Raw genomic sequence first — 12,298 nt, 5'->3', positions numbered from 1 at the left:
TTCAGAATCCTTGCCTCCAAGGAGCTGCCTGGCTTCACACTTTGTTCTCCTAGCAGTCCATGGTATAGTCAATATTCTTCTCCAGTATCACTGCTCAAAGGTATCAATTCTCCTTCTCTCATTCCTAGGTCACTGTACAGCTCTCTGACGTACAGCAAGTAAAGGTAAGGATCATGCCTGTATCAGGGGTACCTTAGTTCTCAGACTGACATCATTGCTCTTCAGTACTTTGGAGAGATCTCTGACAGCAGACTTTGCCATGAAATTTGTCTTTAATTTCCTTGCTGCTGGTACCAAGATTATTGATTTCAGAGCCAAGCAAAGTGAAGCTGTTAACAATCTCAATCTCTTCACCATTTATCATGATACTGCCAATCAGCCCGGTGGTGAGAATCTTTGTTTTCTTGATGTTGAGCTTCAATCTATATTGAAGGCTGCAATCCTTGACCTTCTTCAGCAAGCACTTCAGGTCCTCCTCAGTTTCAGCAAGCAGCATTGTGTCATCTGCATAATGCAGATTGCTGATGAGTCTTCCTCCAATCCTGATGTCACATTTCTCCTACTAAAGCCCAACCTCCTGGATAATCTGTTCTGCATATAGAATGAAAAGATACGGAGATAGGATACATCCTTGGTACATACACTTCCCAATTTTGAACCATGCAGTGTTTCTTTGTTCTGATGACTACCTCCTGGTCAAGCATAGGTTTCACATAAGCACAATCAAGTGCTCTGGGTTTCCCATTCTTATCAGAGTCAGCTCTACAGTTTGTTGTGATTCACACAGTCAAATACCTTTGCATAGTTAATGACACACAGACAGACATTCTTCTGGTACTCTCTGCTTTCAGCCAAGATCCTTCTGATGTTAGCTATAATATCCCTAGGGCCATGGCATCTTTTAAACCCAGCCTGCACTTCAGGCAGATCACCACAGGCTCTTGCTGATACAATGTTTCATGAAATTCTTCTGCATCCACCTATACCTTTTAGTACAATGACTCTGTGCATTCTTTCCACCTTTTTCTAATATTTCCTGGATTATTTCATATTCTGCCCAAAACATCCTTCAGTACTGCAACTCAAGGTTTGAATTTGTTCTTCAGCTTAAGAAATGCTGAGCGAGTTCAGTCCTTGTGATTTTCTGACTCCAGCTCTTTGCACAGGGAGAAAAGTGCAACAATGAATGACTGGAAACCCTAAGTTTTAGTAAACTATCATTAAAGTTAATGATAATAATAAAAAAAGAATAGAAAAAAATGCATTAATAATAATGAGTGACTGGAATGCAAAAGTTGGTAAAACAAAAGAAGGATCAGTAGGTGGACAACATGGACTTGGTGACAGAAATAAAGCCGGAGATAGAATGAAAGAATTTTGCACAAAAAACAACTTATTTATCGCATATTTTATAAGAAACATAAACACAGGCTACACAAATAGATTTCACCTGATGGTATGTATAGAAATGAGATCGATTACATCTGTGGAATCACTGGAGAAGCTCAATATCAGATGTGAAAACTAGGCCAGGTGCTGACTGTGGAACAGACCAACAACTACACATACGCAAGTTCAAGCTGAAGCTTAGAAAAATTAGATCAAGTCCACAGGAACCAAAATATGACCTTGAGTACATCGCACCTGAATTTCAAAACCATCTCAGGAATAGGTTTGAGGCCTTGGACATTAGTGAGCAAAGACCAGATGAGCTGTGGGAGGATATCAAGAATATCATCCAGGAGTGGGCTAGATGTGTCAACTGTTAAATCTATATTTAATCATTTGAGGAACTTGCAGACTATTTTCTAAAGCAGTTGCACCATTTTACATTCCTATCAGAGTATACAAGGATGCTGATTTCTCCACATCCTTCCAGACACTCGCTATTATTAGACTTACTCACTCTTTGCTGCTGAGTGGAAAGCGATTGATAGCTGATCCTCCAGCAGATTTCCTAGACTTTAAATTGCACAGAAATTCCATTATCTCTGGTGGATTTGAACAGCCAGAGAGGTACTGATTTTAAGTTAGCAGTGCAACTCTTTACAACTATCTATGGACTATGTCCTTATTGGACTTTTAAATTATCATCATCATATAGTGTGTGAAGTGTTATCTTGTAGTACTGAATGTACCATGGACTGTCAAGAAAACAAATAGATTCATCCTAGAGAGGATTAAACCCGGCTGCTCCTTGGAGGCAAGGATTCTGGGGCTTCGCCTGACATACTTTGGACATGTTGCCAGGAGGGACGGGTCCTTGGAGAGGGACATCATGCTTGGGAGGGTGGAGGGACAGCACAGGAGGGGAAGACCCTCTATGAGATGGATTGATTCGGTGACTGGGGTAATCGGGATGGGTGTGTCAGAGGCAGTGTGCTTGGCACAGGATAGAGCAGGGTTTAGGGCTGTTGTACATAGGGTCGCTATGAGTCACAAACGACTCGACGGCACATAACAACAACAACAATTACTAATTAGGAAAGGGTTCAGAGATATTGTATATAGGGTTGCTGTGAGTCACAAATGACTTGACTACACACAGCAACAACAGCTTACTGATCTAAGAGATCTGTGTTTTTGTAATAAAATACACTCTGCCACAGGTATATTTCAGTCATTGGTGAAATAACTATATTTCAGTTATTGGTGAAATTGGCCTACTAAACCTTTGCTTTAAGAACAAGACTAGGTTAACATTCTGTGCTACAGTCTGACTTACTACTACATTTTTATGTAATTGTCCACTCATTAATCAACTATTGGCTGAGAACCTGTGATTTAAATTCAGAAAATAAATGAAGTCTAATTCTTTTCTTTAAAGATTTATAAAGCTTGGATGTATATAAGAAGAGGAGGAAAGACAATTATGTAGAAATTAACAAATAATTAGAATGTAATGTGAAAAGCTCTGGTGGCTTAGTAGTAAGAGGCTGTGCTGCAATCCCAAAGGCCTGTGGTTCGAATCCAATAGCTGTTCTGTGGGAGAAAGGTAGGCAACTTTCTCCATGCATTAACTGTCTTTGAAAACCTGCTGGGAGGTCAGCTATGGGTTCGCTCTGACTCAGTAGTACACAACAACAACAACAATGCGTAAAGGGATTTCCTAGGGGAATGGTTTGAGTCAACCCAGAGACACCTGACAATCTTACTAAAAAAAAATCAGCCACTGAAAACCCTAAGAAGCACAGTCCCACTCTGACACATGTGGATCCCCTGAGGCGGAATTGACTGATTGCAACTATCTGTCCTAAGCTTAGAGTAAATACCTAAAAGGTAGAATTTTGAACTTTAAAGATACATATACAGATAAATTCATGCTATGTACTTGTTGTTAGGTGCCCTTGAGCCAAGTATGACCCATAGTAACCCTATGAACAACAGATCTGAACCCTGTCCTATCCTGTGCCATCCTCACACATTGTGGCCCATTGCAGTACTCACCCTGTCAACTCACACAAGGGACACGCTGTGTACTACTAACTGTACAGTGTTCGCGCTTTCATTTGATATTAAAAAAAAAAATTAAATTCAATATTTAAGACCTGGCGCATCGAGAATTTGAAAAGTAACATTTTACAATTTAAGCAGCATATTATAGTTGACTGACACAAAAGCTGAGACATGGCTACTATCTTTAAGAATGGCAAATCTTTCTAATGAGGAAACAGAACCATACTTGAGAATAACTGTTCAAAAATCAAGGTCACTGTTGCTGAGTTGATAATGACTCATAGTGACTCTAATAGGACAGAGTAGAATTTCCCTGCAGGAGTTCATCGGGTAGACTGCCATATCTTTCCTCGCTCAGAGGAGCTGGCAGGTTCAAATCACTAAGCTGTTGGTTAGCAGCAAAGCACTTTTACCCACTGTGCCACCAGAGCTCCAGGGTGGACTAGTCACAGCAATCTAATTAAGTGTAAGGTCAAATAACAAAAAAGTCCTTGACTAGAGAGTTATAATAAAAGTCACTCTTCTATAATTTACATTATATGGATATATAGCATGAAATATGAAACAAAACTGTCTCAGGAATATTATGCTACACCTTAGGATTTAATATCCATGATTTAATATGAAAGTGTAAACTGTATGTAAGAATACTTTCATAGATAAATCGAACACTAATTTAAAACTATTTCTGCAAATTTAAAATTACTTACAATTTTTCTTACTATAACAAATCTTTACATCTCTCAAAAGTGCCTTTAAAAGGAAATCATGAAATTATATGTTACATCCTCACGTATGTGAGCAGGACAAGCCTCTATCTTCTAGCCTTAATTACTGGAAATACATGGAAACTGTAAGGATTAGCTTTATTGTTTTATAAATGAACCAGTAAAGTTCACTTTAGTGAAATGAGCACAGGCTTTTCATAAATTAAAATAAATCTCACATGGAAAAGTACCCATTTTCAAAATTAATTTAATTACATGTTTAAAGTTTAATTACATTTAATTAAGCATTTAAGTTTAATATGAAATAAATGAATTATCAGTTGACTACTATAAAATGAAATACTGTCCTGATAATTAAATTCTATAAATTTTGATTCTGTATGAAACTGCCAGTTCTCAAAAAATATTTGGAGAAAAGAATTATTTAAAGACCATAGGACACCCCCCTCATTCTCCTCCCAGCACTTGGTGTGACTATTAGCCAAACAATAGACAGGACTGAAGGGTGAACAAGAACACCAGGAGCTAAGTACTCTTTAAAACAATTAACTATACATGATCAAAAGGGCACCACTTGCCTAGGAGTAAAGCTTAGAAGGTAGAAAAGGAGGAATGGAGAGTAAACACAGACAGTGCTGATATACTGTAAAGGCTGCAAAAACAGTGAATTGTAGTAACTGCAACCATGAAGCAAAATGTGTATAAACTGTTGAACAAAAAACAAATGTGTGTAGTAAAATTTCACCCAAACCACACTAAAAAGTTAAAAGAGGAGAGAAAAAAGAAGGTTATAACACTACCATGTTAAATGCAGAAAATATGCAAGGCCTGGAAAAATGAAGACGTTCTAGCACATTCCAGCCTTCTCAGGTTTTAATGAAGTCTGGGAGGGGTGGTCTCTTCTCTTTAAGATTTATACCCTCTGAAATCCAACAGAGGGACTCTAAGACTGTAGTTGAACTGATGGAGGTAAGGTGGTACTTACGTGCTTTTTTAAAATACACAAACTAAAAAAAAACACCAACCAACCAAAAACCACAAACCCCAAACTAATACAATTGAAGGTTCATTCCTAAATTATTCAATGAATATTGAAATTGAGGAAATGCTGTGTCTTGTTTACATGTAAATGATATTATTATAAAGATTTTTTCACCTGAATGTTAAGTATAACATTTGAAAGTCAACTGGCACTCTGGAGAATATTCTGTAATGTAGAATTTCTGCACAAGATGGGAGAGGACTCGTTTCCTGCACCGCGTCCAGATGCTGGGCGAGCCCCAAACTGTGATGCTCAACAGTGCCCTTCTCCAATTTATAGAACTGTCATCAGGGATAGTTCAACTATTCCATTGAAAACCACCGTAGAAGTCCTTTAGGCAAAGAAACAATTCTATGAAGTTCACAAGTTTTAACATTTAATTCTGTTTCTTTTACTTAAAAAAATAAGAATTTGTTAAAATGATCAAATGAAGAAAAAACTATTAATGTAAGTTATTAAGAAAGCAAAGACTAAGAACCATGTGATCTTATCAATTGATGCAGAAAACGTCTTTAACAAAATTCAACAGCTCTTCCTGATTAGAACACTTAACAAGGGGGAATTTCCTCAAAATAGTGAAAAGTATATATGCAAAAGCAAGAACAGCCTTCTCAATGGAGAAAAACGCATTCTCCTTAGGAACAGGAACTAGGCAAGGAGGTACACTATCACCTCCTTCATCTATTCCACACCTTGGACCATTAAGAAAAAAAAGTCTGTCTTGGAAAGGGTGAAACCAAGTGTCTCCTTGAAGGCTAGGATTTTGAAGCTCCCTTTCACTTTTGGGCATGTGGCTAGGAGAGACCGATCCTAGGAGGAGGACATCATGCTCAGAAGGGTCGAGGGACAGATCAGGAGAGGAAGACCCCGGAAGAGATGGATTGATACAGTAACTAGGGCAATGGAGGTAGGTGTTTTGGAGTCAATGAGAGTGGTTCAGGACAGGACAGGCTTCAGAACTGTTGTACACAGGGTCACTAAGAGTCACAGGCAACTCAACAACACATAATATAAATATCAACAATAACAATTCCATATAGTACTGAAAGTATTAGCAATAGCAATAAGACAAGGAAATAAGAGGTATCAAAATTGGCAAAGAGGAAGTAAAACTATATATGCAGATGACATGATAGTATATTTAGAAAATCCTAAAGATTCAGTGAGGAAACTATTGGACATAGTTGACCAATTCAGTAAAGTAGTAGCATACAAGATCAACATACAAGCACCAGTAGGATTGCTCTACAGTGACAAGGAGAATATAGAAATGGAGCTAAGAAAAACAATATCAATAATAAAGCTCACCACAATACTTTGGAATAAATCTAACTAGAGACATAAAAGACCTATACACAGAAAATGACAAAACATTTCTACAAGAAACAAAAAGAGACCTGGAGAAATGGAAGACTATACCATGCTCACAGATACGAAGACTCAATATCGTGAAGATGATAATTCTACCAAAGGCATCTACAAGTTCAAAGCAATCTCAATACACATACCAATTCCATTCTTCAAAGAGATGTAAAATGCAATTTCCAGCTTTATTTGAAATGGAAACAGACCCTGAATAAGTAAAACACTACCGAAAAAGAGAAATTGGGTAGGCGGCATGACACGTCTTGATCTCAAGTCCTACTACAGACCCATGGTGGTCAAAATAGCACAGTACTGGTAGAGCAACAGACACATAGATCAATGGGAAAGAATTGAGAACCCTGACGTCAGCTCATCCACTTATGGTCAACTGATCTTTGACAAGCAGATGTAATCTGTTAAGTAGGAAAAGAACAGTCTCTTTAACAAATGATGTTAGCATAATTAGAAAACCATCTGCAGGAAACTTAAGGAAGACCCACACTTCACACTTTATACAAAAGCCAACTCAAGGTGGTCAATATAGTGTCAACACAAGGACCTAGAAAGAAAACCAAAGACTATAAAATTAATCAGAAAAAAGCTAGGAAGAACTCTAGAAGTCCTAATCCACAGCATGAATGGTCTTCCAAGCATAATGAAAAACCTACAACTAGGATAGAATAAAATAGATGAATGGGGCCTTCTAAGAATCAACTCCCTATGCACATCAAAAAACTTCTCCAACAGGATAAGAAGGAAACCCATAGACTAGGAAAAATATTTGGCAATGACATAGCTGATAAAGGATTTATACCTCCAGAACCTCAACAAGAAAAATATAAACAATCCAATCACAAAATGGGCACAGGATATGAACAGGCACGTCACCAAAGAGGACATTCAGATGGCAAAGAGACACACGAAGAAATGTTTAAAATCTCTAGCTGTTAGAGAGATATAAATCAAAACAACTATGAGACACCATCTCACCCCATCAAAAACAGCAAAGTTCAACAGGGCAACAAACAACAAATGCTGGCAGGACTGCGGAGAGATTGGAACTCTTATTCATAGCTGGTAAAATGTAAAATAGTACAACCACATGGAAAAGTAGTCTGGCATTTTCTCAGAAAGTTGGAAACAGAAATATCTATTAGTCATCTAACTGTCATCAATTTATGTTCCCATCTCTCTAAATCCCTATAATGATGTCAATAAATATTAAATTTTATTTCTGGATGGTGGGACTTGGGAGGGAGTAATACTTTATTTTCTGAACTTGTAATTTTTATATTGTTTGAACTTTCAATAAAAAGAAAAGAATATCCTTATCTAAAAAAATAAGGCAATGTTTTGAGCCTAATAAGACAATAGCAGTTGTTGTTACCTATTGTTATGACTGTATATTAAGAGCCTTTGTTACTTCAACTCATAGAGACCTTACGTACAACAGAATGAAAAGTTGCCCAACCTTGTGCCATCTTTGCAATCTCTGCTTTGCTTTGTTTCTGCAGTCTGCTTGGGTAGGTATACATTTACTGCCTCTAATTATGGGAGCCAGCCTGGTGCATATTAAAAGAATAGAGAGTATTCATGCAATAATTTACATTATATAGCAGCTGAGATAACAAGGTTCCTCAGCTACAAAAGAGCGACAATAGTTCTCTTTAAAGGCTTTTGGGAGAGGTAAGTGAGCAATCCCATGGTAAAGTATTTGGAAGACTGGAAAACATGGAACAGGCATTCAAGAAATGTTAATTCCCTACTTCCCTTAGTTGAATGGACGGGAAACCCACAACAACAAATCCTTGTAATTCCCGACTTAAAAAAAATCCTTAATTTTTTCTAATTACAGAAGTCACACATCATTTTTTGTTCAATTACATCCATTACTTTTCTTTTTTATTTCCTTAAGGGTCACCTCAATAATTTGGAGAGGTCCCTAACTGCAGATTTTCCCAGTAAAATGCATCTCTTTATTTCTTGACTGCTGGTACTAAGGGTGTTAATGGTGGATCCAAGCAAGATAAAGCTGTTGACAGTTTCAATCTCTTCTCTATCCATCATGATGCTGCCTATTAGTCCAGTGTGAAATTTTTGTTTTCTTGATATTGAGATGCAATCCATATTGAAGGCTACACTCCTTAATCTTCTGCAAAAAGTGCTTCAAGTCTTCTTTACTTTCTGTAAGCAAGGTTGTGTCATCTGTATAATGCAGGTTATTGATGAGTCTCCCTCCAGTGCTGATGCCATATTCCTCTTCAGAGTCCAGCTTCTCAGACAATTTGCTCAGTATACTGATTAAATATGTTTGGGGACAGAATATAACCCTGAAGCTCTCCCTTCTCAATTTTAAACTATGCAGTGTTATCCTGCTCTGTTCACACAACCACCTCTTGGTGCAGGTATAGGTTCTGCATGAGCACAATTAAGTGCTCTGGGATTCCCATTCTTCTCAGTGTCAGCCACAATTTGTTAAGATACACACAGTTAAATGCCTTTGCATAATCAATAAAGCACAAACAGACGTTTTCCTAGTATTTTTTACTTTCAGTCAAGATCCATCTGACATAAACAATGATATTCCTGATGCCATGGATTCTTCTAAATCCCACTTGAACTTCTGCTGGTTCCCTACCTATGTACTGTTCTTCAGCAGTATTTTGTTTGCATGTGATATTAATGATATTGTTAGATAGTTTCCACATTCAGTTGGATCACCTTTCTTGGAAATGGGAACATATATGGACCACTTCCAATCCAATGGCCTAACATTTGTCCTCCAAATTTCTTGGCATAGACTAGTAAGTGCATCCAAGGCTGCATCTGTTAAATGGAACAAGTCAATTGGTATCCCATCGATTCCTCAGGCCTTATTTTTTGCCAATATGTTCAATTCAGTTTTTATTTCCTCATTGATTACCATTGGCTCCTGTTCATATGGTACTTCCTGAAATTTCTCAGTGTCAATCAATTCTTTCAGGTACAGTAATTCTGTGTATTCCCTCCAAGGTCTATTGAATTAGATCTGACTCGCACAGAAGGAGATTGCCCGTCTTTCTCCAGAGTAGCATCTGGTGGATTCAAACGGCAAGCCTTTGGGATTGCAGCATAGCTTCTTGCCACTAGGCCAGTAGAGCTCCCCTCTCTCCAAATTTTTGAGGAGTAATGAAGTCAGGTTTAGGACTAAAGTGCATCTGATTCATACCATGGTCTTTCAAATACTTGCTATGCATCTGAGGGTTGTGTAATGAATAAGGATAGAAGGAAAACAATGTCTTTAAGCCATGGTGTTGGAGATGAGCACTAAACATCCCATGGATGGCAAGAGAATGAATAGATATGTCTTGGAGAGGGTGCAGCTGGAATGCTCTTTGGCAGGAATGATGCGGCTTCTACTCACATACTCTGGGCATGTTGCTAGGAGGGGCTATACCTTGAAGAAAGACATGATGCTGGGAAGGGTGGAGTGTCAGCAAGGGAGGGGAAGACCGTCAACTAGGTGGACTGACATGGTGACTGCCGCAACGGACTCTTGTGTGTCAGGAAGTGTGAACGTGTCACAGGATAGAACAGGGTTCAGATCTTTAATTCATAGGGTCACTATGCATTTTACTAAACTCAATGACACTAAACAACAACAACAACAACAACAAGAAGGGTCGCTCTGTTGGTATTTGAGTGTTTCAGTGCTTTCAATTGAGTTTCCAGTGCTCTTTGGAGGTGAGAATGTTGAGACTTCACCTCACATACTTTGGACATATTGCTAGGAGGTGCTATTCCTTGGAGAGGGACATGATGTTGGGAAAGGTGGAGGATAGGTGAAGGAGAGGAAGACCCTCAACCAGGTAGATTGACATGATGACTGCTGCAATGGGCTTTGGTGTGCCAGGAAGTGTGAGGATGGCGCAGGACAGGACTAGGTTCAGATAATTTCTTCATAGGGTCGCTATGCACTTTACTCGACTCAGTGGCACCTAACAACAACAACAAGGGTCACCCTGCTGGTATTTGAGTGTTTTAGTGCTTTCGAGTTTCCTGACTAATTCTAAGAAACAGGACCTGTCATCCACATTGGAAATAACAGGCCTTTGTAAAGATGGCGGGTAACAGTAGAAAACAAAAAAGATGGTTTTCTTACAGTGTCACTAGAAAGCAACAAACTCAATTCATCCCTATCTAGTAGGAATCAACTCATAGCTGACTCTCCAGTGGATTTTCCGAGGTTGTAAGTTGCTCAAGTGCAGACTGTCCATTTTTCTCCCATATAGCTGCTGGTAGATCTGAACCAGAAGAGAAATGCCGCCTTTGGCTTAGCAGCACAATTCCCTATTGACAATACTCTTAACTCCTGTGTATAATTAGAAATTGAGAGCCTTAGTAAATAAAGTACTGGGAAACATGCATATATATTGCTTAACAGTCAAAGCAATATAGGATAAAATATTATATACAAGCAGTCTACACAAAATCTGTAATTAAATCCCTACAAACCCTATTATGGTAAAATCCCATTAGAGTCGGCCCTTGTCCAAGAGTTCTATCTGCCAGATCCAGGAGGGTAGCCTTGCTTAGTGTACAGCTGGTCTGTCAGGAGTGTGGAGGAGGGGTGTGGGACAAACAAAGTGGGACTGGGCTGGGTTAAGGAGAGCTAAGCGTGTGGTGAAGTGGTGAGGTAGCTTCAGGAACCAGCTGTGTGAGCTCTAGGAGTGTGGCTGGCAGTGTGTGGCCTCACAATATTGCTGAGAAGGCCACTTCCTGATCATGTGCAATGGCTATCACAGGCTCGAGTGAGGAGCCCATGAGTGCTCTGGTTCAGCTAGCACTGCGAGTGCTCCCCGCAGAAGCAGAGAAGTGGCAGCAGTTACTGCCTGCACAGGAATTAGTAGGAGAGGAGGTGCTGTGGGGATTGTAACCCTAGAGGTCCACTGCCTTTTCATCCTGGGGTTTGAGATTTTAAATAATAAGGGAGAAGTAATAAAATGAGCAATGTGTTCTCTTAAAAAGCAAATAAAAAAAAATACCTTATGGGACCACTGATGTGTATATGGTTGGACTCACCTGAACAGATGCTAGGTTGGGCAAACCTGTACTTGTCTTAGAAAGGAGTACACAGTTGTTATTTTAAATAACTGTCATTTCTATTATTACCAGTAAGTATTTATTTAGTATTTATCTACATTTAGGGCTGAAAGACCATTATTTAGAACTATTCCACATTTTTATTGAAAATAAAACGAATAGATATTATAACTTTAATATCTAGACTTTTCAAGGTGTCAATTAAGAATAATAGTAGGTGCAATTGTTATTACTGGACCAGAAAAAGAAAGATAATCGCTTATGGTGAAATACTACGAAACATATACAGCTAAATATAAGCTATGGTTAAATACTGTGCAAAAAAATTTGACATTTATTATTAAGGCATTTGCCCTTAGATACAAATACTTTTAAAGAACAAAGATAAAGCTACATTCTGTTAATTTTTTAAATAAAATTTGCTGTTATATAGGCCATAGACTTACCAAGGCTCTACTTTAAGAGATGAAGATAATTTTTCTGGAAGAAAAAATCGATGCCATTTTGAAGCTTCAATCAATTCTTTGGATATTCTTTTTGAAACGTCATAATAGTGACCAAATCTTGAAGATGATACAGGTACAGCCTGTTAAGAAAATTCATATTTTTTTAAAAATATATATAT

The 12,298-nt window shown here is 38.3% G+C and overlaps 1 protein-coding gene across 1 annotated transcript in view; it reads right to left on the bottom strand.

Moving 5' to 3' along the window:
- Positions 1 to 12,298, bottom strand: part of ELP4 (elongator acetyltransferase complex subunit 4) — a 278,785-nt gene that overhangs the window by 201,346 nt on the left and 65,141 nt on the right. Inside the window, exon 5 of the mRNA XM_006883725.1 lies at positions 12,120 to 12,259. Within this exon, the coding sequence (XP_006883787.1) occupies positions 12,120 to 12,259 (140 nt within the window). The remainder of the gene's footprint in view (positions 1 to 12,119; positions 12,260 to 12,298) is intronic.

The sequence above is a fragment of the Elephantulus edwardii genome, unplaced genomic scaffold, assembly GCF_000299155.1.
Source record: "Elephantulus edwardii isolate Elephantulus edwardi_28Jun2011 unplaced genomic scaffold, EleEdw1.0 scaffold00029, whole genome shotgun sequence".
Taxonomy (NCBI): domain Eukaryota; kingdom Metazoa; phylum Chordata; class Mammalia; order Macroscelidea; family Macroscelididae; genus Elephantulus; species Elephantulus edwardii.
The sequence above is the reverse complement of the archived record's forward strand: the minus strand, read 5'-3'. Positions and strand labels throughout refer to the sequence as shown.